Source organism: Tenrec ecaudatus, chromosome 10 (genome assembly GCF_050624435.1).
Source record: "Tenrec ecaudatus isolate mTenEca1 chromosome 10, mTenEca1.hap1, whole genome shotgun sequence".
NCBI classification, from domain to species: domain Eukaryota; kingdom Metazoa; phylum Chordata; class Mammalia; order Afrosoricida; family Tenrecidae; genus Tenrec; species Tenrec ecaudatus.
Genome location: NC_134539.1, coordinates 113,049,972 through 113,076,645, shown reverse-complemented (window position 1 = coordinate 113,076,645; position 26,674 = coordinate 113,049,972). Strand labels below are relative to the sequence as shown.

Genomic DNA, 26,674 nt, shown 5'->3' with positions numbered 1-26,674 from the left:
GCCGGCGTAAGTGAATCACTACAGGTGCTTCTGAGAATTGTAGCTGTCCACGTCATAGGACGGCTCTGATTGGTTATATGTGAGTAAACAAACATTCAAAGCCCAACAGTGTCAGCGGGGCTTTGAATGAACAGCGGAGGAATGGCAATCACCCGCGAGATGTTACACCTCGCTGGGGTACCACTAACCCATGTATAAGCCGAGTGTACTTATACATGAGTACATATGGTATATATATATATATATATATATATATATATATGTATAAATATAGATATGTAAATACATAAAGATAAGTGTATTTGTTCATATATATGTGTGTCTCTGTGGGTAAATACAACAAGGAAACAGATGGACTTTGGGTCTCTACTCAAATCTTACTTCAGTACAAGAACGGTTTGTTCTAATAATGTGGCACTGTATGATACTCTCCTTCCCTACACAATCACTGAAGACAAAATGGGCACATAAACAAATGTAGTGAAGAAAGTGGATGGTGACTGGCTATTAAAAGATAGTGTCTGGGGTTATAAAAGTTTGAAGGTAAACAAGTGGCCATCTAGCAGGAAAGCAACAAAGCCCACATGGAAGAAGCACACCAGCCTGGGTGATCATGAGGTGTCAATGGGAACAGGTATCAGAAGTTCAAAAGACAAGCAGTCAAATTGAAGTGAAGGAGCATGGATGTCGTGGAGACCCAAAACCCACCTGTAAGATTGTGGGATATAAAAAGACTTTTCTCCAGCTCTGTCTCCCCCAAAGATATGCCAAACCTTAGAGGCTGTTTGCCAGCACATGGTGGGAAGGCAGGTGCTTAGAGATATTCTCCCTGAAGACAATCAGCCATTCAGAGCAATCAGACTGACTGTCTGGTCCACTGTAGGTGGGACTCACACACTATTGATAGGATATGATTGTTTCCCTGGAGAGCTTAGAACAGGTCAAACCTGCTGAGTGACATCCAAAGTTAGGCTGCCTCCCTGAATCTCGGATCGCCCATCTTGTCAAATGCGTGTCCCTAGCCCCCCCTTCCTATTGAGTGTATACCCTTAGATCTCCCCCTCATTATTGTATTACCTATAATACAACCCTTTCATGTGATGCATGTCTTTACCTATAATCAGGGGGCTTGCATGCCCAAAAGATATATAAGAACAGATTAGAAATAAAATTCTCTCTCCCCTGCCATTTCCACCTTCCACATCCCCACGTGGACCATCAAGCTGGGCTGAGGTGAGCATGCTACCATGAAATGTGTCTGACTCCTTCATTTTACTCTCTCTCTCTCTCCTATCTCTCTTATTCTCTATGACTTTACTATAATCTTTATATATTATCGTGGTACAATTGTGCCTGCTGGGCCTGTGATGATTTGTTAAAGGCTGACTCCCCTGATATAAGATAACAGACAGGATGTTACAACCAGGGTGGAGTACAGTACTGATAAAACACATAACTATCTCCTACCTCTTTAATATTTCCTCCCCTCACTATTATGGTTCTTGTTTTGCCACATTAATCTTGTTAGACATGAGCATGTCCATATGCATAATTAAGATTGTTTGATGCAGGAAAGCCAAGATAGGTAACCCCTCAGAAACAGTAATGGGAGTAATGAGTCCCTGAGGGTATGGGACGAGAGGGGGAAAGGCGAGAAAGGGGATGCTGATGACTGTATAATCCCACTTGAGGGGAACGAATAACAGAATTGTAGGTAGATGTGTATATATTGGATGCTAAAGACATGGAAAACAATAATAATGTATAACACAATAATAAGGCATGGAGACCCAAAGCCCATCTGTAGATAATTGGATATCCCCTTACAGAAGGGTCACAAAGAAGAGACAAGCCAGTCAGGGTGCAGTGTAGCACCTATGAGACATACAACTTTCCTCTAGTTCTTTTTTTTTTTTTTAACGTTTTATTAGGGGCTCATACAACACTTATCACAATCCATACATATACATACGTCAATTGTATAAAGCACATCTGTACATTCTTTGCCCTCATCATTTTCAAAGCATTTGCTCTCCACTTAAGCCCTTTGCATCAGGTCCTCTTTTTTTTCCCCTCCCTCCCCGTTCCCCCCCTCCCTCATGAGCCCTTGATAATTTATAGATTATTATTTTGTTATATCTTGCCCTATCTGGCGTCTCCCTTCACCCCCTTTTCTGTTGTCCATCCCCCAGGGAGGAGGTCATATGTAGATCCTTGTAATCAGTTCCCCCTTTCCAAACCTCTCACCCTCTACTCTCACAGTATCGCCCCTCACCCCCTGGTTCTGAAGGTATCATCCACCCTGGATTCCCTGTGCCTCCAGCTCCTATCTGCACCAGTGTACAACCTCTGCCCTATCCAATCCTGCAAGGTAGAATTCAAATCATGGTAGTTGGGGGGAGGAAGCATCCCGGATCTTGGGGAAAGCTGTATTCTTCAGTGGTGCAACATTGCACCCTGACTGACTCATCTCCTCCCCTAGACCCCTCTGTGAGGGCCTCTAGTTCTTTATTGCTTCCCCCCCTCCACTATCATGACTTCAATTCTACTTTACAAATCAGACTAGACCAGAACAGGGACACTGCTACACATAAGAGCCTGAAACACAAGGAATCTAGGACAGAGAAACCCCTTAGGACCAACAATGAGAATAGAGATACTGGAAGGATAAGGGGAAGGTAGGGGGAGAAAGGGGGAATCGATTACAAGGATCAACATATAACCCCCCCAGGGGGACAAACAACAGAAAAGTGGGTGAAGGCTGACAGAGGATTAAAAGTGGGTGAAGGCTGACAGAGGATGATGTAAGATATGAAAAATAATAATCTATAACTGATCAAGGGTCCATGAAGAAGGGGGGTGGGGAAGGGAGGGGAAAAATGAGAAGCTGATATCAAGGGCTCAAGTAGAAAGAAAATGCTTTGAAAATGATGATGGCAACATATGTACAAATGTGCTTAACACATGGATGAATGAGTGGATTGTGATAAGAGATGTAAGAGCCCCCAATAAAAGTATTTAATTAAAAAATAAGTAAATAAATAAGGGTCCCTGGGGGCAGGGCAGGGGAGGTGATAAAGGGAGCTGATAACACAGGTTCAAGGAGAAAAAGAATGAAAAAAAAAGAAGAAAAGAATGTTTTGAAACTGATGGCAGCAACAACTGTACAATTAGCTTGATCTAATTGAACTAGTAATTATTACATCTGTAAGAGCTCCCAATAAAATGATTTTTTTTAAACCTGGACCTTAGAAAGCCACAAAGGAAAAAGACACTCACAATGTCTCAAGATGAAATAATAAAGAAAAAAATTAATAAAGAAAAAATTGAAGCCTGTAGTAAAAAAATTGACAGATTCCATGAGCAAAACATTGAACTATGAATGGAAGAATGAAAAGAAAATTGAAAGAATAGAGTCACTGCACCAAAAAGACTTTGCTGACACTCAACCATTTCAAAAGGTAGCCTATGATTAAGAACTGATGACATTAAAGGAAGAAATCAAAGCCACACTTAAGGCATTATCAAAAATCAAGGTGACAGGAATTTAAGAATACAAAAAAAAAAAAAGACATGAGAAGCACTCCCTTGGCTATGCCAAGAAACTGAGAAGAAAGCTACTTGGCTGGCTGACTGGAAGACAACCATGTTTATGCCCATCCCAAAGGAAGGTGAACCCAAAGAATGCAGAAACTACTGAACAATATCATTAATATTACATGCAAGTAAAATCTTGTTGAGGATAATTCAAAACTAGTTTCAGCAGCACATCCAGACGGGCCTACGAGAAATTCAAGCCAGATTCGGAAAAGGACATGGCATAAAAGATTTCATTGCTGACTTCAGATGGGTCATACTAGAAAGATGTTCATTTGTGTTTTATTGACTAGGCAAACACATTTGTCTGTGTAGAGCATGATAAACTGTGGATAAAACTGATAAGAATGGGAACTCCAGAACACTTCAGTGTGATCATGTGAAACCTATACATGGGCCAGGAAACAGGCAGTCATTGGCACAAATCATGAGAATACCCGATTGCCGTATGGCTTCAAACCAGAAAAAGTGAGCATCAGAGTTGTATCTGTTCAACATACTTAGCCAATATGTATTCTGAGAAGATTATCCAAGAAGCTGGACTATATCAAGAATACAGCATCAGGATTGGAAGAAGACTTATTAACAACTTGTAAGATGCAGATGGCACAACCCCACGTGCTGGTTGAACTTGAAACGCTTGTTGATGAAAATCAAAGACTGGGGCCTTCAGGAGGGATTGGGACTCAATGTAAAGAAATTCAAAAGCCTCACAACTGGACCAATAACCAGCATCATGATACACAGAAAGAAGTTTGGAGTTGTCAAGGATTTCATTTTCCTTGGATCTGCCATCAGCGATAATGGAAGCAGCAGCCAAGAAATCCAAGCAGCAAAACAGAGGCAGGCCCTCAACAGAATGAGTGGACCCGGGGCTGCAAGAAGGGCTCCAACCCAGGAACCCTTGTGAGGCTGGCGCAGGACCAGGCGGCGTTTCCTTCTGCTGCTGTGCACAGGGTGGCTGCGCACCTAGCACGGCATTGAGCTGACCTGCTGCACGAGACCTCCTCAACGTACTAAAGACCCACGAGGTCACTTTGAGGACTAAGGTGTGTCTGACCCAAACCCACGGTCTTTTCTTTTTTCTTTTAAATCGTTTTATTAAGGGCTCATACAACTCTCATCACAATCCACACATGTATCACTCGTGTCAAGCACATTTGGCACATTCATTGCCCTCGTCATTCTCAAAACATTTTCCCTCCAGCGAAGCCGCCATGGTATTTTCAATTGTAAATTGAACACTGAATAAGGAGTGCTGCAAAATAACTTACGTATTTGAGCTATGGTTTTAGAAAAACATATGGAAAGTACCTTGGATTGTTGGAACCACAAACCAGTTGTCTTGGAAAAAGTACCGCCAGAAGGCTCCTTGGAGGTGAGGACAGTGCGACTTGATCTCATGCTCTTTGGGTGTGTTATCAGGATAAACAGGTCCCTGAAAAAAGGACATCGTGCTTGGTAAAACAGGAGATGGATGGACAAGGAAAATAATCCAGGAGATGGACTGACCACTGGCTTCAACAATGGACTCAAGTGTCACAGTTGTGAGGACAGGGCATGACCTAATGATATTTCAGTCTTTTGCATCCAGGACTACTATGAGTTCAAACCAACTCAATGGCACTTAACAGGCACTATCCTCAGCATTTCACATGAATCAATTCACTTAACCACCTAATAACCCTTCTCAGAGCACTACCACTATTCTCTTTTACAGAGGCAGAACTTGAAGAAGACAGAAACTAAATGCTGAGGGTTATAGAGTTAGTAAATGACAGAGCTGGGATCAAACTCAAGTTGTTAGCTCTGTAATCTGTGTGCTCAATCATGTCTTATAAACAGCCTTGTCACAGGAGAAAAACAGGGTCCTTACAGGGAGATTGAACCAGTCATAGAACGTACACCCTGCGAAAGGCCTGGAGGTGAGACATCACCCAGGGAAATTAGGGAACTGAAAGAAATTCAATCCAGCTGGTAAAGGGGAGTGGCAAAATAAAAAATAAATAAAATAGAGACTTGTGAGGGAAAGGCAAATTTGCACTTTACTGCGAGGTCAAGACTGAAGCAAGCAAATGTTGGGTGGGAGTCATCAGGAGGTTGGGAAGAATGAAGCCAAGAAGACCACTGAGAGGTTCTTGCAGCATTCCAATCCATTGCTATCAAGTACATTCTGACTCAGCCAACTCAGAAAATAAAACGGCTCCTTCAGGCTTCTGTCACTGCAAGACTCTTTAAAGACTCTTTCTGGGAGCAGAAAGCTTTCTTCTCCAGAGGAGCAGCTGATGGGGCTGCACCAATGCTTAGCCCACTGCACCTAGTGATCCATCCTGTGAAGGACATCTCTGAGGAAGTCATGTGGAAGTACACACAACGCCAAAGTGGCAGGTGTAAAGGCCCTGGGGTATGGAGGTGCTTGGTACACCTTCAAGGGACAGAAAGGCCAGCATCGCCGTGGCAGCCATTAGAGGAGGCGATGACAGTGGGGCTTGGGGATGCAGGCTATAGCGAGGTGCTTGTTTCAGAGGAGGCCCCTGGAAGGTTCTAAGATGTCCTCCCTCCGATTGGCGCCTTGGAAATCTCTGGAATCCACCTGCTCCTCTCCCCCATCTTCACTGCGGCATTTTAGTGGGGAACATAGAGACACCACTTCCCTGGGCACCGGGGAAGTTTTGGGTTTTTGCTTTTCTGATAGAAAAGATGAATACTGTTTAAATAACTGAGAAGGATGTAACACGGAGAGGGAGACTGTCTCTAGAGGAAGGACCATGGTGATCCCTTTTTCCTCTTCATCTTCCTGTCCCTCGACAGCTGAAGCGGTGAAGGGCGAACTGTGCCCTGTCCGCACGCACAAGATTGACCCTGGAAATGGAGGTGCAACACTAGGACCAGTAGGAAAAGTTCCCAGTTTCTTTATACAAAATCCCAGTCAGCATTCCATGAGGAGCCCTCCGCAGATTAACCAGCCTGTCCCGTACAGAAGGAAGCACACAAAGGGGCAGTCAGAGAAATTCAAAAGAAAAGAACCCATGTCGCAGCCAAACTCTAGATGGCCAAGAGGGATGGAAGAAGGAAAGAAAAGGTTCATGACTAGCCTCGGGCTGGGAGCAGTCACTGAGAGACCACAGTCCTAAATCCTACATCCAAAGGACATTGGGATTAGCTGGATGCACTTATTATCATCACCTCCATTTCACAGATGAGGAGACTGAGGCTTGGAGAGCTTAACCTGTCTAAAGTTTACACAGCTAACAGCAAAACTGAGAGACATGAACTCAACTTGGCATCAGTGTTTCCTTGAATTAGCTTCTCCTTATCTCACCAAGTAGAGACCTGGTAGTGTAGTGGGTTGCACGCTGGACAGCTAAGTGCAAGGTCGGCAGTTAGAAGGCACCAGCTGCTCTGGGTGTGCAAGATGAGGCTGTCTGTTTCCACACAGATTTAGTCTTGGAAGCCCATAGTTCTAATCTGTCCTTTTGTTGATGAGTTGGAAAAAGCTGGATGGCAGTGAGGCCCAAACCATTAAGCTCTGGAATACTAACCAAAATATTGCTTAATCCAACCAGAAGTGCCTCAGAATAAAAGCCTGGAGATCGCCTTCCAACAGGCCATAGCCTTGATGGCTTATTCTGTGCACCTAGGGTCACTGTAAATTGGAACCAACTACATAGCAACTAGTAGAGTACTGGTAACCTCACAAAATAGATAATTTCTCTTTAATATTCCATGAGGGGTATGTTAGGCCAGGCTAACTAAAGAAACGAATCCAGGTACACTCATATATATGTATGAGAGAGCTTTATGGGGAGGGAGGGGAAAAAGAGGACCTGATGCAGAGGGCTTCAGTGGAGAGCAAATGCTTTGAGAGTGATTAGGGCAAATAATGTACGGATGTGCTTTATACAATTGATGTACGCATATGTGTGGATTGTGATAAGAGTTGTATGAGCCCCTAATAAAATGTTTAAAAAAAAACAAAGAAAGAGCTTTATATACAGAAGCAATCATGCATCGATAAAACATCTCAGTCCAGTACTACTGAAGTCCACACGTCCCTCGTCAGACTCACAAAACCACACACAAGGATGCAGAATGCAGGAACATCACAGGCTGGTGGGTGCAAAGTCTTGTGGATCCAATGGTGGCAGACACATCTCCAGGGCTTACACAGGTCTCGACATGGAGTCAACCGGAAGATGAAAGCAGAGCCTGGGGGTAGGGATGGGGGTAGGGAGTGTGTGTGTGTGTGTTTCCCAGGTCCCTTCTTATGAGATTACACCAACAAGGAGACACGACCAGGTTGTAACCTGCTTGGCAGGCTAGCCTCCACCTCTTCACATTTATATATTCAAGTTGACAATAAATTATGTAAGTATCACAAGGGGAAATCTCCATGAAAGAAAGGGATTATTAACACATTCCTCAGATGCATTTCCCCTGCGTTTGTCTCTCATCTCTGGGACTCCTTCACAGTGTTACCTGTTTCCAGCACTGTAGTCCTTAATCTGTGTGCCTTGATTTTACATTTATGGAATGAAGCCTTTCATCCTCCATGGTTCAATCTGACATTTTTCTTCAACTGTAGTTAAAATGGCATTTCACCTGTGCATCAAAGATGTATTGTTCTGATTGCTGGCTGGCCCCTACATTTGGAGGCATCGTGTTTTCTGAGAACCCATATGTCCAAGGAGCATCTAGAATATCATGTTCCCCAAAAGGCTGTCACTTCCATTAACAGAACAAGCTGCTGGAACACTGCAATCTAGTGCCATTTGAAAAGTGTCAGTGAGTTGGGCTGCCCAGAGTCTCTGTCCATCTGTGTTACTCAGGGCTTTGCTGGACACCAACCTTCCATTCCTAGAACAAAGCCTGCTGTGTTAGTCTGGATTGACTAGAAAAACAAATACAGAGGCACTCATGTGATGGTTACATAAACTGTTGTCAACTTGAGACTTAAGAGTGAAGGGGTGGAAACTAGCCTGTCAATCAGGTCCCAGCTTGATGACCTCAATTGGAGGCGCTGAGGAGATAAAAATAGGCAGGACACACTCACTCCCTGTGAGACATTACTCAAGATGAGCCTGCTGGAGCTAAGTTGATGCACTCAGAACTCAGAAAGCTGGAGGAGCCACATGAAGACCTATACCAGCGCTGAGCTGCTTCTACAGCCACTGGATCCACAGACTTTCCACCCACTGGCTTGTAGTCTTCCTGCATTCAGAGTCATTGCATGTGTTTTGTGAGTCTTAAGAATAATTTATAGACTGGTATCGGACATATGGGCTGCTATTAAACTTATGGACTTGATCTGAACTGGTCTGGGATGTTTTTTCAACATTCAATTGCTCTTGTATACAAATCTCTTAGGGTGAAAAATCTTATGGATCCAATGCTGGTGGAAGCACCTCAACGCTGGCACAGGTCTGGCTTCTTCATCTGAGTGAGGCTATTCAACAGGAAGGTGAAGCAGAGAAAGGAACAGAGAGAGAGGGAGAGAGAAAGAGGGGGGGGGGGAGAGAGAGAGAGAGAGAGAGAGAGAGAGAGAGAGAGAGACCGACCTCCAGGGAGAAAAAGAGTTCCTGCCACCTCCAGGGAGAAAAAGAGTTCCTGGAATCCTCATGAGAAGGCCACACCCACAGGGAGGCATCATCAGGCCATCCTACCCTGATCCTTCCACCTCTGGGTGCAAGTTGCAAGATGTAGGAGATTGTTGTCATTTTGTTCACGATGTATCCCCAGCACAAGACAGGGGCTGCACCTAGTAGATGCGTAATAAATGCCTCACCCCCTGCAGAATTTATCTCTGGTTTCAATAACTTGATTGGTAGGCTTCAGTGGGTGAGAACTCAAACCTATCAACAAATTGATCAAGGTCAGTCAGTTTATCAGGCCGCTAAGACTGTCTGGGAGACCCTACACAGCCAAACCGCTGCTTTTCCTTTCGTGGGATCTCGGTCTGTGTGTTTTCGTTTTGTGTTACTCCAGAAAGGGATGGAGAGAGGACAATAGCTGGGGAATAAGGGCCTGCTTAGTTATTCCCTGTTAGAAAGTGACGCCCCCTCGGGGTGGTTCTCAGGCTGCGACCACTCCTAGCAGGAGGCTCACATAAAGCAAAGCAAGGCTCAGGCTTCCCGAGGCCGACTAAATACGTGCAGACTGTTGGGTTAAGCCAAACCCAGAGAAGCTCACGTGTATGCGCGCACGATCCCAGCAACACGTGAGCTTCTCTGGGTTTGGCTTAACCCAACAGTAGGATGCCGGCTTCCGCCGCTTGGCCTCATGGGAGATGTAGTCTTTCGGGAAGCTGGGCTAGAGAGCCTTTGGTGGGGAAAGAGGGAAAAAAAACTGTGGCAGGGGAAGAACACACAATGGACGAGGGTCCGAAACAATGGCCATACTCACACAAACGTTACACCACACATTTTCCTCTTCCTTTCCCTCCAGCCTCGGCGAGCCTCCAGAACGGCTCGTCTCCACCCACCTTCGACACGCGGCGTTCCGCCGCTCTCGGTTGGGCCGCTCGGCGCGCCCGCCTCTCCGACCAATCAGAGGTGAGCTTCGCTCCGTTCCCGGCGTGCCTTGCGACGGCAATGGCTGCCCCCTGCCGGCGCGGCCCCCGGTTGGTCCGTGCGGTGCTGGGGGTCTGGCAGCGGGGCCCCGAGGCCTCGAGGGACCGGGTGAGCCGGCCCCCCTTGTCCCCGGGCGCCCCGGGGAGGTGCGTGTCTTGTTTTGCAGGCGCCGCTTGCTCTGGTCCACGCCTGTCCGAGGCCTCCTGCCGTCATGGCCAGGGCTCTGCCTTGGACCGCTTCCTCGGAGTCCCGCAGTCCAGCAGTCCGCTGACTCCTTGTGCCCCCGCAGTGTCCATGGACAAAGGTAAAGGATCCAGCAGCCAAGTTTGCCCTCACGTTTTTAGCATTCGCAGGGTCGCTTCGGGAGCCCTCCGAAGACCCTAGCAATGCCATCCTTGGCCCTATTTCTAGAGAATGATCGTGAGGAGCTGAGAGGGGCAGTGAAGGGTCTCACAGGAAAGGAATCCCCAGTTCTGAGACTGGGAGGCAGAGGGAACACACCCAGTCATGACCAGAGCCGATCACAAAGGAGCTTGATGGGAAAGAAAGGCCTTTAGACTGGAAGAGTTGTGGATCTCTGCCCTAACAAGGGAAGCAAACGTAATCCACTAAAACCGACGAGTCCCACCTACTTTGAGTTGCACCTGGGAAATGGGAACCCTCACCTCTTCAAGTAGCATGAGTCAGGCAGAGAAGATACAAACAGAAGATGGGCATAATACAATGTGATAAAAGCCTTGCTTACATAGAGACTAGAAAGCTTGTTGAGGTTTTTTTTCTATTTATCATAGCTATTTTAATGGCCTGACTCTGAAATCTCTCATCAGTGTTATTTCAGGATGTTTCTTTTAAATCATTTTATTGGGGGCTCGTACAACTATTATCACAATCCATACATACAATCCATACCCCCAAAGGGGTCTTGACCCACAGGTTGAGAACTGCTGACTTAAACGCATACTTTTACCAAATCTGACTACCATCACTGAATGTCTTTTAAGTACCAGGAAATGACTGAATGGTTTTTACACAATTGCAATGGTCAGAAGATACCTATACGTGTATTCTCTTTATAGAGGCTATTTTCCATATAAGAAGACTAAGGGTCCCAGAGAGGTTGGAGGACCTGATAAAGCCACCTTAAACAAGCTAAATGCAACGCTGAGACCCAGGGTGTAGCTTTCATAGCTTCCATCTGGTGCACTGGTCTTTTTTTGTTTTAACAGTTTTATTGGAACATTTACATATCATACAATTCAAAGTTCATTCGTTCATTCATATCAGTGAGAACTCTATAGCCATTACCATATCACTTTCAGAACATTCTCTCCCACACTGGTCTTGTTCCCATACTCCCTGTGTGGGTGGATACGATCAGGCACCTGACAGCAAGTCCAGATTTGACTCTCACCACCCCTTCCCCTCCCAGATGAACAAGATCTCCTCTTGGTCCATCATCCTGACATGCCTGAGAACCCCCGGGTCCTGCGAGTGGTTCTCCTAGGAGCCCCAAATGCCGGAAAGTCGACGCTCTCCAACCAACTGCTGGGCCGAAAAGTATGCTGCACCTTTGACACACATACCCCTACCCTGCTTCCCCCTCACCCCATCCCCGCTTTGTCATTTTTCTCTCTCGCTTTCTGCTGTGTCTGCATGGATGAACCTGGAGAAGCCTGGGACCTAACTTGGGATTTGTGTGTCTTGGCAGGTCTTCCCTGTCTCCAAGAAGGTACACACCACACGTTGCCAAGCTCTGGGCGTCATCACGGAGAAGGAAGCCCAGGTGGTGGGTACCTGCAAAGGACATTCTGGAAACAGGATAGAGGCTGAAACTAAGAGGGTCTCCCTTACTAGTCATGCCACAGACAGTGATGGCGAGACTTGGTGATCTGAGGGAAAGTGGTTCCCTCGTGTCTAGGCTTGGTGCAGTGATCTTCTTCCTTCTGGATCCCCTAGAATTAAAACTAAGGTGGAGGTGGGGGGAGGTGTGTGAAAATGCAAAGTTAACAATAGCTTAGTCAAGAAGGGAGGGGAAGGGAGACCCCAGGCATCAAGACTGGTGGTCTCTCCAGGAAATCCAGAACAGATAAACCCCGGGACCAATAAGGGGAGCAGCAATACTAGGAGGGGAAGGGAGGTGTTGTAAGGGAGAACTGATCACAATAATAGATGTATGCCCCCCCTTCCAGGGGGACAGACAGCAGAAAAGTGGGTGAAAGGAGACAGCAGTCAGTGTAAGACATGAAAAAAAGAGAATAATTTCTAAATTATCAAGGGGACATGGGGGAGGGAGGGACTAAAAGGAGGAGTTGATACCAAGGACTCCAGTAGAAAGAAAATGTTTTGAGAAAGATGACAACATATGTACAGATGTGTTTGACAGAATGGATATATGTATGGTGTATGTATTATACATGTGTGTGTATTATACATACATATGTATAAATTAACAGATTTTTTAAAAAAGAGTGGTGGTCTCTTATTCTCTGTCATAATCTTTCTTCACGTGATGTGGACATCTCTGTTTTTAGATTCTCCTTGACACACCTGGCCTTATCAGCCCCATTAAACAGAAGAGGTAAAAGCTGTGGAAACAGATGGTGGCGGCAGGGGGTGTTGCGAGGGTAGAGTGACTGTGGGTGATGGTTGGGGTTAGAGAACCTCCTCCTCAGGAATGCCCTTGCCAGAAAACCCTTCTTGCTGATGTCTGTCTGTCCTGCAGGCACCATTTGGAGCTCTCTTTGCTGGAAGATCCTTGGAGGAGCATGGAATCTGCTGATCTGGGTGAGGCTGGGAAATCTCACCCCTTGGCCCCTCATCCCTGAGAGTTTGGGGGTTGAAACTTGGCCGGAACCCATATTATGGGTAAGTCTGTGGGAGATGGGTCATATCCCTGTCGCCCTCCCCACCTTGTCAACCTCCAGTTGTGGTTCTTGTGGATGTGTCAGACAAGTGGACTCGAAACCAGCTCAGCCCGCAGTTGCTCCGGTGCTTGTCCCAGTACTCCCAGGTCCCTAGCATCCTTGTCTTGAACAAGGTGAGCACCACCCATCTGGGAAAGGAGTCCACTTTTCTCCAAGGCCCCTGCCCCTCTGACCACATTCTCTGCCCATCCCCGATGCCCAGGTAGATTGTTTGAAGCAGAAATCCGTTCTCCTGGGGCTCACGGCATCCCTCACTGAAGGTGTGGTCAATGGGAAGAAGCTCAAGCTGAAGCAGGCCTTCCACTCGCCCTCCAGCACCCATGGTTCCTGCCCAGAAGCCAAAGGCCCAGACACCCAAGTGGGGAGAGGCCCTCAAAGGGCAGGCTGGCCACACTTCCAGGAAATCTTCATGTTATCAGCCTTAAGCCAAGACGATGTGAAGACATTGAAGGTCAGGCTGCCTTGGCCATAGCCTGGCCTGTAGCTTCTACTGGGTGGGAAGGAGAGCAAGTCGGAAAGGCTGGGTCGGGACTGAGATGTCTACCCATTCCTGTGTGCCCACAGCAGTATCTCCTGGCGAAGGCCCGGCCCGGGCCCTGGGAGTTCCACAGTGGAGTCCTCACTACCCAGAATCCTGAGGAGATCTGTGCCAACATCATCCGGGAGAAGCTCCTGGAGTACCTGCCCCAGGAGGTGCCCTACAATATCCAGCAGGTGCAGGCACAGCGAAGGGGCCCAGGGGTGCTGCCCCAGAGCAGCTGGGGCCCAGGGGGCCTGGCTCATGAGCCTGACTTACTCACTGAGCTGTTTCCTGTGCAGAAAACCGATGTCTGGGAGGAGGGGCCGGCTGGCCAGCTGATGATTCTACAGAGGCTTCTGGTGCCCAAAGAATCCCATGTGGTGAGACTCTGCTCTACTGGCTAGGGGTCCTTTCCCAGAGCCCTGTGCATGTGGCCACGCCCCGCTCTTCTCTCCCCCTCCCAGAGACTCCTGATTGGTCCGAAGGGGCAGCTGATTGCCCGGATTGCGCAGGAGGCGGGCCGTGACCTCATGGACGTCTTCCTCTGTGATGTTCAGCTCCGCCTCTCCGTGAAGCTTCTCAAGTGACCACCCTCGTGCCCCTCCCTGGGCAGCCCGGCCTGAGCTGCTGACCAGGACTGCCACTGCCCAGGGGCCCGTCGGGACTAGTGAGGAGCAGGGCAGCTGACTGCTTTGCTGGCCGGTCTGGCCTTGTCAAGTCTGCGTGGCACCTGCCCAGCCACGTTTCGCAGCTCCTCTGACTGCGGCCATCGCCTTCTGAAGGCTCAGAAGTTGGCTGCCCTGGCGGCGGGGGGAGCAGTGTGGCCCTGGGCTATAACCACAGGTGAGCGGTTTGAAACCACCAGTGTGGCCCTGCCTCCAGCAGGTTTGGACCCTCCGCACCTGCTGAGGGGCCAGTAGTGCGCAGGGAGGAGCTCACTTTTCTGGGCAACTGTACCTGAAAGCCAGGTAAGGGTCCGTTTGTTTGGGCCCCTCCCTCCCGAGCCCCAGGTTCCTGGTTCCCTCCCTTTCCCTCCTGAGCCCCAGCCTTGGATGTGAATAAAATTACAAGAGACACATTTTGGTTCTCACCTTTATTTCTTTAGAACAGCAGAGAGAAAATACACCCACTACCCCCCCCCCCCACACACACACACACACACACACACTTCGGAACTGGAGTCTTCCACCCATCCAGCCATCTGCTCCAGGGTTCCCAGCTCTTCTTGGCACGCTTTCTGGGTGCAGCAAGAGAACCGTTACCATTACTAAACTCAGTAATGGTAACGGTTTCCTCGCCACTCCCAAGTGCCCGCGGGCGGTCAGCAGTCTGTGATGAGCTGAGTTTGAGCTGGTCTCGCAGCCTCTCCCCTGCCCTCCTCACCCCTCCAAGGCTGGAGGTACCCGGACTAGTACATCATCTATACTGTAGTGTCTCATCGCAAACTTACAGTATATGATGATATCCCAGCCAAGGCCCTGCCACCCCGAGCACCCCACTCCCTGCCCCACACCCTCCGAGTGAACAGCCCCTTGGTTCTGTGGTTAAGGGCAACCAAAGATTGGGGGTGGGGAGGCGGGCAGAAGCCTGGCCCTAAGCAAAATGGACTCGGAGACGGGCCCATGCAGAGCGAGGACGAACGCTCCAGCAAATGTGAGAGCTAAACAAGCCAGGGGTCGCAGGAGGAGGCAGAAGGCCCCCTCTGGTCAGGCCAGCCAGCAGACACGGGGGCCCAGGGGCGAGGTGCTTACCCGGAGCTGGACGACAGGCTGGGCTGGAGGCGGCCCTCTCCCACTCTCAGCTCAAGTGGCTCCCTGCCTTTTAACCTCACTGGCCCCTCCCCTGGGTGGGGTACATTTCCCGGGTTCCAGAAAGCCCAGCCTCTTTTTTTTTTTCTAAGACATTTTTATTCCTTTGTCCAAAAAAGCATTTATTCCTTTTTTTAAAAAGAATGACAAGTTTTTTGTGATACATATTTCACTACAGTGAAATTACTTTTCATAAAACAACCCACAAACCTATAGCATTTTTAAACTGATAAAATGGCATTTTTACATAGAGATATGCTGATAAAAAGAAATAGAGCAAACAGTCTTGCCCAGAATCCTAGTGGGTTTTCTTTGAAAAACAACATACAGGGGTCCTCAAACTAAATGCCCATGGGCCACATGTGGCCCGCTGACACCATTTATCCAGCCCGCCAGGTGTTTTTGCCCTGTTTGTTTTTTACTTCAAAATAAGATGTGCAGTGTGCATAGGAATTTGTTCATAGGCTTTTTTAAAACTATAGTCCAGCCCTCCAACGGTTCTGATGGACAGTGAACTGGCCCCCTGTTTAAAAAGTTTGAGGACCCCTGAACAACAAGATAAACATTGGGATTGAACAATTCAGAATCCAGAAAAAGCAGAAAGTGGAAACTACACCCCAAATGTCAGTCACGTTCTCCATAGGTAAGAGATTGGTCCATTTCTTAAAAGAAAATCAAGGGGGGAAAAGTCTCATGCCTTTACCAACATATAATCCCCCAGGTCTGTAGCAGATTCCATGCCATACCTTGAACGAAGACCTTGCTTCTTAACCTTCGCTCTGCTGGACACTGGGACCAAGGTCGCTGCCACCCACCCCTACCCAGCTCTGGGCACTTACAGACTCCGGAGGATTTTGCTAAGCCTAAGATCCATTCTTCACTTAGCTCCCCATGGTGCTGGTCATCTGCTGGACTGGGAGGAGAAAGAATAGCCTCACCCCCCACATCTACCCCACCCCACCTTACCCCACCCTGTTTCTGGTCTTCCTGCTGGCCAAAGTCCTGGTGGACTGCATGGGGGTGGGGAATGTAAGTTCACTGTAATCTCTGAAAGCAAGCTTACAGGACCCTACAGCCTGGGTTTTAGTCTCCAGACCCCTGCTTTGTTTGTGCTGGGCCTGGAGAGGCCAAGCAGAGGCCCTGGCCAGGCCCCAGGGTAGCCAGGGCTCAGCTGGGAGACTGAAGGGCGCTGCCTCCAAGGGTCTATGGGAGCCAGCATACGATTACTGTGAAAATCCAGACTGCTCAGTTCTCAATCTGTTTCTGGGGTAAAGGCTCCTCAAAACAGGGTCGCTGCTTTCTGACCCCCACCCTGGAAGCCACATCTGCTGCTTCCTGTGTCCCAGACATAACCATCTGTGTCCCGGGCAGGCATGGCACCTGCCTCTTCGGGCAGGATAACATGGGATGAGCGCACCAACCTCTCTTGGGAAGCTCTGTTTCTTTCCGAAGGCGCCTCCTCTCCTTGGCTTGGTCTTCCTTCCTTTCTTGCCTAAGGCACTCCTGTCCCCTCTGGAGATCTGTCCTGTCGGCAGGGAATCTGCTCAGCCAAGGCGAAGGGCAAGGGCAGCAGCTGGAAACCAGCAGTTGCTCAGAGGGAGAAAGATGAGGTGGTCTGCTCCCATACAGAGTGACAGTCCCAGAACCCCCAGGGGCTGTTCTACCCTGTCCTATAGGCTGGCTCGGAGTCAGAATCGATTCCTGTGGCAGTGCGTCTGGTGTGTTATGGGCTCCTTTCCTGGTGTGACCATTCACATGATGTGGTTAACCGAGAGGGCCTGCTTGAGTCACTCTTTCTCCCCAGCAGGCGCTGTGGAGCTGTGACTGTAACAGTGCTTGCTGAGCCACTGGGAGCTCTGGCCGGGGCTAATGGAACTCGAAGAAGGAGACAGGCCTTCCCCTGGAGAGCCGGCCCACGGAGGCTGCGGGAGTCTCGTGGATGCTCCTCCTCATTTATAAAGAGGAAAACTGACAAGCCGCCATTCCCAGTGTTGTGGTGACGGCTAGGTGGGCCAAGGCTGGCCCCCAGAAGGGGTTTCCACGGCCGCCGCCACATCCCTCCACCCAGTGTGCCACTGAAGCCCCCAGCAAGGCTGGTGGAACTGCTCAAAGTCTGGAAAGACTCCCAAAAGCAGGCAAGGTCATCGAAAGAGCTCCCACTGAGAGGGGACAGGCCCTGAAGGACCACTGGGCCCAACCCGGTGACTTTGAACCCTTTGTCCTGAGCTTCAGTTTAGTGTAAAATTGCAACTCGGAGGCCTGACCTCGTGTGGAGACGACAAAGGTTCGGTGCTGCGCACAGAGAGCAGATGTCCAGCTGTCGCCTCCCTCTGCCCCTGCCTCTCACGCCCTAGCTGTGTGAGAGAGAGCAGATGGCCCTGCTCCTCACCCCGCGACTCCTTCGCATGGCGGGCCTGGCCACACGCGAAGAATCCAGGGGGAAATAGAGGCGAAGCCTTTGTCCACTAGGTGCTCAAACTGGGTAAAGAACCCATGGAGTCCGCTCCTGCCCAAACCCTTCTACCCCATGGCACCTTTCCTGACCCATGACCCCTAGTGCCAGGTCACTTCTACTGAGGGGCCCACAGACAGCTCAAGCTCCTGGACTAGTGAGGGGCTTTGGGCACCAAGGACACACTTCATGCTGCTCACTGCCTGGGCTTCTGCTCAGCCCCAGAGGGGAGAGTGTGGATAGAAACGGGAGCCTGGAGGGGGAAGAGGGAACCAGCTAGCAAGCGCCCCTGTGCCTGTGACCCTTGGATGGGGTGGGGGTGATGTGAACAGGGAGGGTGTGGGCCTGAGGAGAGCCTGGGCCTGGGTGGGGGAGTCTGAGGGCCCTGATAAGGCAGTATTGAGCTATATCAGGGTGGGGAGCCAGTACCTCCTGCTTATCAGGAGCCTTCAGGACTTGAGCAGGACAATTACCACCCGGGCTGCCTTCTCAGATGGTCATGCTCCTGTCCCTCTGTCTCCTTACAGCCCCATGCGGGGGAAGTGGGGGCAATCCTCTTCTGCAGGCTCCACGGAGACAGGAATTCTGCCCCAGCCTGAGTGGTGTGCAGTTGGGCACATGATCCAGGTGGTCAGGCCCAGCTAGCCCTCTACCAGCCTCTTTTGCAGACCAGTCACTACATGTCTCTTCAGCAGCTGCTAGGGGCCCGCCTGGGCTCTTGATCCGGCTGAAGTCTGAACTGCAGGCCCTGCTACTGCCCCTGGACCCTTTTGAAGTTCATGTAGACCTTCTGTGGATGGAGTCCTCCCTCATAGCATACCCTGAGTGATGAAGTTCAGGGTGGTAGACCTGCAAGGGCCCTTCAGAATCATGGGTCAAGCCCTGCATGTGGTTAGGAGAAGAAACTGAGAAACTCCAGAGTTTCAGGGTGCCCTCAGGATCAGGAAGGTGACCCTCAGAGGAACAGGAAGGCCACAGGAGACAGACACATAGGACAGACAGGCCATGGATGCACACCAGTAAGAGGCCCACATGCACACAGAAAAACAGCTTTCACATTAAAAAATATTTCAGATGGTAAAATGATTCTTATTTCCCTCCGACTGTTTGCTTTGCTGTTTCATGAGGTTAGAAACAAACCAGAGCAGGTCAAGGAACCTGGTTCATTAATGCTTTGCAGCCACCTGCCTTACTCGTCACACGGCCTGTAACAAACTCAGCCTTTAACCAAGAAGGTCGGGGAGGTTTTTCTTCCCTTCCATCCTTCCTTCCTGTTTTCTATTGTGACTCCTGGGAAAGTTACAGAGCGCACTGGGTTTCCATTCAGTGACATTCCTTCTCCGGACAATCGTTGCCCAAGCACGGGGAACAGCACCCATCCCCGCCCTTCTGGGTTTACCTTCCGCATTCACCTGCCTCCCCTAGGCTTTCCTGCCTCCTGAGCCTTAGCCCTGGGCAAAGGCCGCCATTTTGGCGTCTTCTGTTTGGCTCAGTGGTTACGTGTTGGGTTGCTCATTGCAACGTCAGCAGTAAGAAACACCAGCTGCTCCACAGGGGCCAGAGGCGCATTCTACTCCTGTAGAGCGTCAGTCCCCGAAACGCAGAAGGGCACTTCTACCCTGTCCTACAGGGTCCTTGTGAGTCAGCATTGACTGGATGGCGGGGAGCTTGGTTTCCCTTTGGATTCCAGGGACTCACAGCGGGAGCCTGGCAGGATGTGGAGCTTCACAGGTGTGCACCAGGAAAGCTGGAAACGATCCTGTGTTTGATATGGGGGGGGGGGTGAGGTTTCAGGGGTGGTCAGGGAGGTCAGGTCAGTTGCCGGGGAGGTCCATTGATCCCAGCTTGACTTCCGGTTGATCAGTTCGGGAAGCTTCAGTTTGTGACCGGCTTCGATTGCCCAGTTTAGAGTCTTTTCGTCCTTATATTGGGGAGAACTCCTCAGATCCCTGGTTGTCAACAGAACTCCTCAGATCCCTGGTTGTCAACTACTCCATGGCCCCCGCGTCTGGCATGGGCCTTGCCCTCCTCGTAACAGCTGTCAGCCCCTGGGAACACCACCGCCTGACCCATGGCCAAGGACTCGGCGTGTCCCCTTGCACTCTGCACCCTTCCCGACACGCGTGCCTGTGCGAGCCCATCCTTAGCACTTTGCCAATTCCCATGGGTCTCAGAAAGAGGACGGATGACATGCTGTTTCACAGATAGGGAAACTGAGGTGCGGGACAGAAATGCTGGGCCCAGAGCCACACAACCAACCATAAAGGAGACAGAGCCCAGATCTCTGGCTCTGGGCACATTTTACTATGAATGGGGTTAGTTTTGTGGGGGGGGGGGACTTCATGAGTTTCAGAGGCCAGCCAGACTACACAAGGTTCTCTCAGAGCTGCAGCCTGTGGGCCATGCCCTGTCTGAGCTCAGCCGGGAGCCAGAGGCTGAGTTTGGCTTGAACCAGAGCCTCAGCATAGAGGGTGAGAGATAGCGTGTTCTAGTTCTTGCTTGTTTTCCAGATCCCCTGCCCAGCCTGACAAGCAGGGGTTTCCCTTTCAGAAACCCAAAGGTACAATGGGCAGCTTCAGGCTGAGCCATGACCTGCTCTGTGTGTCCCTGTCAAACAGAGTCAAAACGCCTAGTGCCTGCAATGGCTGTGCAGATAACACAGCAAAGGGGAAGCCCTCGCCTGGGGTCTGGCTGGGACAAGCAGGAGTCTGACGAGTGTCATGCTCCCTCCCTCCTGCCTTTTCAGTGAGCCTCCCCCTCCTCTTCCTCCATAAGGCAGGAAGCCTGGCACTCACTCAGGAGCAGATACCTGGGCAATTCCAAGAGGCAGAATGCCTGCACCACTCCAAGTTCATATGACCCTTCTAGCCATAGTCCCGGTAACTCGTCAAAGGACTGGGTAGGACTACGTAATTGTAATTGTGAAATGCTGGTGGTCCAGCCAGGAATACTAAGGGCATAGTGGTTCTGCTTTGGGGTGCGAACTGCAAGGCCAGCTGTTCAAAACCACCAACTGCTCCTCAGGAGAAAGATGGGGCTCTCTACTCCTGTAGAGTTACTATCTCAGAAACCCACCGGAGCAGCTCTGCCTATGGGGTTGCTATGAATCAGCATCGCATGGACTCCACAGCAGGGAGTTTGATTTTTGTTTTTTGTGGTCCTTTAGTAGCGGTGCCCTGGTGGTGTAATGGTCACTGGTTGGGCTGTGATCCACATGGTCGGCAGTTTGAAACCACCAGCAGCTCCTTGGGAGAAAGACTGGGCTTTCAATTTCCATAAACAGTTATAGTCTTGGGAAACCCAACAGGGAGTTGCCATGAGTCAGCAATGACTCTGTGGCAGTGTTTTGTCCCTTGTCCTTGTTAGGGACTAGATAACAGGCTGATAATGTAGATACACACCGGGCACCCCTGAGGTGGGTCTACTCACATAAGATACATGGATTTCTCATGTGCATGTTGCTTAGTTTTGCCATCCCATTAGGTTCACAACAAGCCATCCCAGAAGCAGAAAGATAGGGATCTCACTACTTCCAAGAGCAAAGAGCCAGCAGTGAAGTGTGCCTTTTGGACTACAAGAGCCCTGCACCCAAGCTCTTTGGTTCAGGGGGCAGAGATCTGTGGCACCAGGGAAGGTGAAAGAGGGCAGGGAAGGGGCGGCAGCTGAGGCACAAGGCAGAGCAGTGGGCCTCCCAGCCCACGGAGCGAGAAAGCTGAGAACCTGGGCAGAGTGGGTTGCCTCCAGACACTCAGTGGGAGAGGGGTGCTAAATTGCCCACCCACTGGGGGAGCTCAATACATGCACAACCAAGCAGGGCCGAAGTCGGGGAGCCACAGGAATGAGAGGTGGAGAACTGAGAGCTCTGTAACCCTTGTCCCAGCAGGCCAGCAGGCTGAGAGCCCGGGTATTGCTGCCAGCCCAGAGGAGAGCAGGCTGTGCTGATGGAAGAACTGTAGACTGGGAGTTCCTGAGCCTGAACTATAACCACTTATTTCCCTAATAAATCCCATAACCTTGAGTTTTGTCTGTGATGTCTGTGGGGCCATTGCAATGAATTACCAAACCCAGCAAAGAAATCGAGCAGTGGGTGGGAGGGATCGCTGCTGTCAGGATTGGTAAAAAGACCCGAGGGTGAGGCACGTCTGCCCTCTGCCTCAGGGGAATCTGCCTTGGGCGAATGCTGATGGTCCTCTTTCCCCACTGGGGAAATCACCGGTCAGGCACTGTCCCTACTCCATCCTTACAACACATACATCCTTCAAACATACTAGCTTTCCCTCAGTGCTGCCTCCAGTGTGTTCATTGACTTCCAGTTCCTGTTCTCTAGATCAGTGGGGACTCCATTTCCAGACGAGACACCAGACCCTCCCAGTCTAGGTACAACCCTGAAGATAGCAGGGGGTGGCCAAGAATCCCCAGGGAGCAGAGAGTCCCTCCTCCCCCTATCAGCCAGGCCCTTCCCACCCTCTCTCCCTGCCAGGAGGACCTGTCTTGTCTGCCTCAGTCACAGCTGCTGGGGAATTGATAAGCAGCTTGGATTATCAGGCCAGACAAGGCTCCTTGCTGACAGTTCCCACCCACCCTGAGCCCGGAGTTCCAGGACCTTAACCCCCTCTGTGCTGGGCTCTCAGTCCTAGGATGGGAATCACCGGAATAAGAGCAAGCTGGAGCCATGAGGCAAGGAAATGGAGCAATAGCATTGGTCTCTCCCTCTCTGGAACTGAGTTTGCACTCGGGGCCCTCTCCCGTCCCGTTCTGGGCCCACGTCCAGCCATGTGCTGGCTTCAGTGCCGGTGTTGATGCATCCTCTTCCCCCCACCCCCCCATTCTTGCCCTTTCTCGCTCAGGCCTCTGCATCACCTTCATGTGGAGGATCGGCCCCTATATATGGATAATGGTTTTGTGGGCCCATTGGGTCCTCTCCCCTGGACAGCCACTGTCCCTGACACTAAGGTCAACCTGGGCCATCTCTTAATTGAGCCCCATTGCACCCACCCAGGGCTCCCTTTCCAGAAGGTCTGGAGACCTGCAGTGGTTCTCAACCTTCTAAATGCCGCAACCCTTCCAGACAGTTCCTCATGTGTGGTGACCCCCCAACCATAATATTATTTTCATTGCTGCTTCATCACTGTCATTTTGCTACTGTGATGAATTGGGCGACCCTTATGAAAGGGTCCTTTGACTCCCAAAGGGGTTGCGACCCACAGGTTGAGAACCCCTGGTCTACAGGAAGTAGTAGTGGGTGGGAGGAAGTAGAAGCTTCACAGTCCAAGTCCGGGGTTCAAATCCTGGTTTGGTTCGGACACTTATGTGTGACTTTAGGTGAGTCCCGTCATTTCTATGCTCTTTAATGCCCTCATTGATCTAACAGGGGAGCTGTAGCTATTTTCACACGATTGGCTCAGGGATTAAATGAGCCACACACACACACAGGTCTATCCTGTAAGATGGATGATATAATACAGACTCATAAATATAGGAAAATAACTGCCTGTGGGAGGATTTTACAAGCCAATCAAGGACTAGCTGCTGACACATACTACATTCTTGGAAAGTGTCAGGCCCCATGCTGAACACATGCTATGCATTTAATCCTTATCACAACCCTGCCGTCAGCCCTGTAAACATGAGGGGGCCAGACGAGGTCCTGGGGCTCTGTATTTTCTCCCCATACTCATTCCCTTGCTGATCTCATCTTGGCGGTGCCTGCAAACACTGTCCACACCTTGGGGGCTTCTCAACCCATGTCTCCAGCCCTGAACCGCTGTAACTCCTACCCTACCCGGTGGACCTCCTGCCCGCCAATTTCTCCAATGGACACCTCAGACGCAGCAGGTCTCAAAATGAGATCTTCATCTCCCTCAAACCTGCTTTCCTCCGTTCGTTCTTCCCGTTCCAGGAAAATGACAGCTTCCTCTGCCGGTCAGGCCAAAAAGCTGGGAGGTCTTTTTTTGGGGGTACGTTTTTAACCATTTAATCGGGGACAGATGTCCATCCATTGTGTCAAGCACATGTGTATATTTGTTGCCATCATCATTCTCAAAACATTTTCTTTCTATTTGAGCCCCTGGTATCAGCTCCTCATTTTTTTCCCTTCCCTCCCCCAACCCTCCCTCTCTCATGAACCCTTGATAATTTATAAGTTCTTCTTATTTTTGCTTTGGGTAAGTTTTTTATGGACGTCCCACAGACCCGTCAGTGAAACATCACACAGGGAGCCAGCACCAGTCAAGAAACAGGTTACCAGCCCCCCCACGGTTCCCACCAACTGCCACTCTCCTCTCCCGCCCAAGGAGGTCTTCATTCTGAGTTCTATCGCCGTAGATTAGCGTGGCCTGCTTTGTAGCTGTCTTGTAATGGAACTGTACAACACAGATTCTTTACAGTCTGGCTTCTTTCATCCAACGTTATGCTTGAGACATTCAAGCTGGAGCGCTTACCGGAAGGGTGGTCATTTGCCTTACTGTCCAGGGCTTCATTTTACGAGTACACTGGGCTTCATTCTTTCCGCCACGGCGGACACTGGGGGTGTCTGAATTTGGGGGCTATGTTTAGTAATGCTACCGTGAACATTCTCGGACATGTGTGGCTCCGTGCTTCTGTGGGAACTGGGATTCTGGGGTGAACGGAGATGCATGGTCTTAGCTATCTTATGTTGCCCCAACACAAACACACCTGAGGGGCTTTGAGCAACAGACGCTTGTTTTTTTCCAGTCCTGGCAGCTAAAGTTCAAGTCGGGTCATAAGGTCCTGGCGCCCCCCAGCAACCCTCGGCATTCCTTTGTTTATAAGATTCTCCTCCGATGACTTGTAGCTTCCCTGGTCTGTCCACTGCGTCGAGTGTGCCTTTTATTGATTTATTTTTATTTCTTAGTGTGCTCTTTATAACCCAGCAGTGATTCCATGGAGCACCCACCTCCCCTGGAATAGCCTAATTAGCACGACAAAAGAAGGCCTGTTTTTACGAGTACAGGTCGGGACTTTGCTCAGTACAAGGGAGCTTCGGACAAGCCCTTGGGAAAATAGAATGAAAAGATCATGGAAAATTTCCACACACTTCTTGAAGCTCCCTCGTGTACTGAGGACCCACATTCAATCTCCAACATATGGCATTCAGCTTTCGTAGATTTTGCCAAACAGGTGTTCCCAGCGGTTGAAAGGACCCACGTTTCCAGAGCAGTACAGGAGGATCCAGGTGTGATACCTCCTCACCTACACTTGACGGTCAGGTCATCGCTGTTTTCCAGCTCAGTGTAGTCTCACGGGGTGTAGTAACAGCTCATGGCAATGTTACCCCTTAACTTGCACTTCCTGACAGTGGGCTAATTCATTAGGGTTTTCATGTCGCTGTTTTTTCCCCTTTCTTTTATAACTAGCACCTCCCTTCCTTCAGGGCTGAAGAAATCTTTCCCAACCTCAAGATCCTTTTTCTACAAACTCCAGCATGTCCAGTGTGCACCTCTCCAGCTAATTCTCGGATGGACAGTGAGCTTCGGGTCCTCACACATACACCTGGGTGTTGCTGCGCCATTTGTTCTGTCCCATGAATTGCCTTGGCATCTAGAATGACCCTTTCAGATGCCTCAGACCATGCCCTCCTCAGCTCCCAGAGGCAAGAATGAGCATAGGGTCTATCTTGTGTGGAGCCTGGTGGTGTAAGTGTGCGGCTGCTGGCAGGCTGGTGGCGCAAACCCACCCAACGGCTCCCAGAGAGACCTGGGAATCCAAGTCAGTGAAGATCACAGCCAAGCCAACCCTCCGTCCAGGGTAGTTCTGCCCAGACTGGTGCCCGGGGGCTGGCATCGACCTGACAGCACACAAAATTCTAGCTCATAGGTTCCCAAACTGGCTTGGCTTCTCCCTGCCTCTCAGAGAAAATACAGCAACTCAGTGCTTTCCTGGCAACAAAAAGCTTTGTTCTATGGCCCATCATCCAGGATGAAGTACTGCTTTTGGTGGCCACCCGGATTGTCCCAGCATCCCAGAGGGGTGCGACTGCCCACTTGTGTGAACACTGTTTTAGATGCTCTAGAAGCAGATCTCCAACCTGACCTCCCCTGCACTCAGTGCAGGGCCTTCTAAGCACACTGACCTCTGTCTGTTGCTCTTTGCTTCTCCCTCCGATCTCCGACGGACGGGCTCACTCCTCTGCTTTCTTCAGTGCTACCTCCCTGGGGTGTGCTCCCCACTGCCTGCACTTCTTATTGCAGCACCAAAGACAATGCCTGGCCTCTAGCAGGCATTCGGTACATTTATAAAATGCCTAAGAATGGGGGATGGGGGGGGGCTCCCAGAGAGATCACAGAGGGGCGGTGCTCAGAGCTGGCACAGAGGGGCGGGTGGTATAGCTGCTGGGGAGCTAGCCAGCGATCCCTTCCACCTTTGGCTGCAGTGACAGCAGGTCTTCCAAGGCTCAGGTCTGGCCTTGGCACTATTGCTGACAGCAGCGCTGGCCGGCTGTGGAGGAAGCCCCAGTGGCACAGTGGTCACAGTGCATCGGCTACTGACTGAAAGGTCAGAGGTTTGAACTCGCCACTTTCCTCCTAAAAGAGCGGCAGTATGATTCTGTAAGGCTATCTAGCTTTGGAGACACTCTGGGGAGGCCCTATCATGTTGGTAAGCTGCCATGCCTGGACAGCAGAGCGGTATGGTGCGGCATGGCCAGTGGGCCAACACCACCCTCCAGTGGCTAGTGTGGGGAAGAACAGGCAGCAGTCGGGCCTGAAGCTGAGCAATACATGTGTGGGGAAGCTGGTTGGCTCTTGTAGCCAGGCTCTGCTCTCACAGAAGACATAATGCAAGGG

General features: G+C 50.1%; 1 protein-coding gene across 3 annotated transcripts; it reads left to right on the top strand.

The window, feature by feature from the left end:
* The first annotated feature begins 10,173 nt into the window (after nucleotides 1-10,173).
* On the top strand, nucleotides 10,174-18,148 carry ERAL1 (Era like 12S mitochondrial rRNA chaperone 1). 3 transcript variants are annotated; one of them, XR_012786475.1, is made up of 11 exons: nucleotides 10,174-10,470; nucleotides 11,596-11,723; nucleotides 11,875-11,952; nucleotides 12,698-12,744; nucleotides 12,889-12,950; nucleotides 13,091-13,203; nucleotides 13,293-13,541; nucleotides 13,655-13,804; nucleotides 13,910-13,990; nucleotides 14,075-14,453; nucleotides 17,226-18,148. XR_012786475.1 is itself a non-coding variant. In XM_075561300.1 (10 exons), exons 1-10 carry the CDS (start codon nucleotides 10,188-10,190, stop codon nucleotides 14,195-14,197), a joined length of 1,311 nt encoding a protein of 436 aa, XP_075417415.1. In that variant the 5' UTR covers nucleotides 10,174-10,187; the 3' UTR covers nucleotides 14,198-14,688. The 3 variants fall into 3 exon arrangements, 2 of the variants coding, with proteins under 2 accessions (XP_075417415.1, XP_075417414.1); XM_075561300.1 differs by lacking the exon at nucleotides 17,226-18,148 and having other exon boundaries at nucleotides 13,658-13,804; nucleotides 14,075-14,688; XM_075561299.1 differs by lacking the exon at nucleotides 17,226-18,148 and having other exon boundaries at nucleotides 14,075-14,688.
* The last annotated feature ends 8,526 nt before the right edge of the window (nucleotides 18,149-26,674 follow it).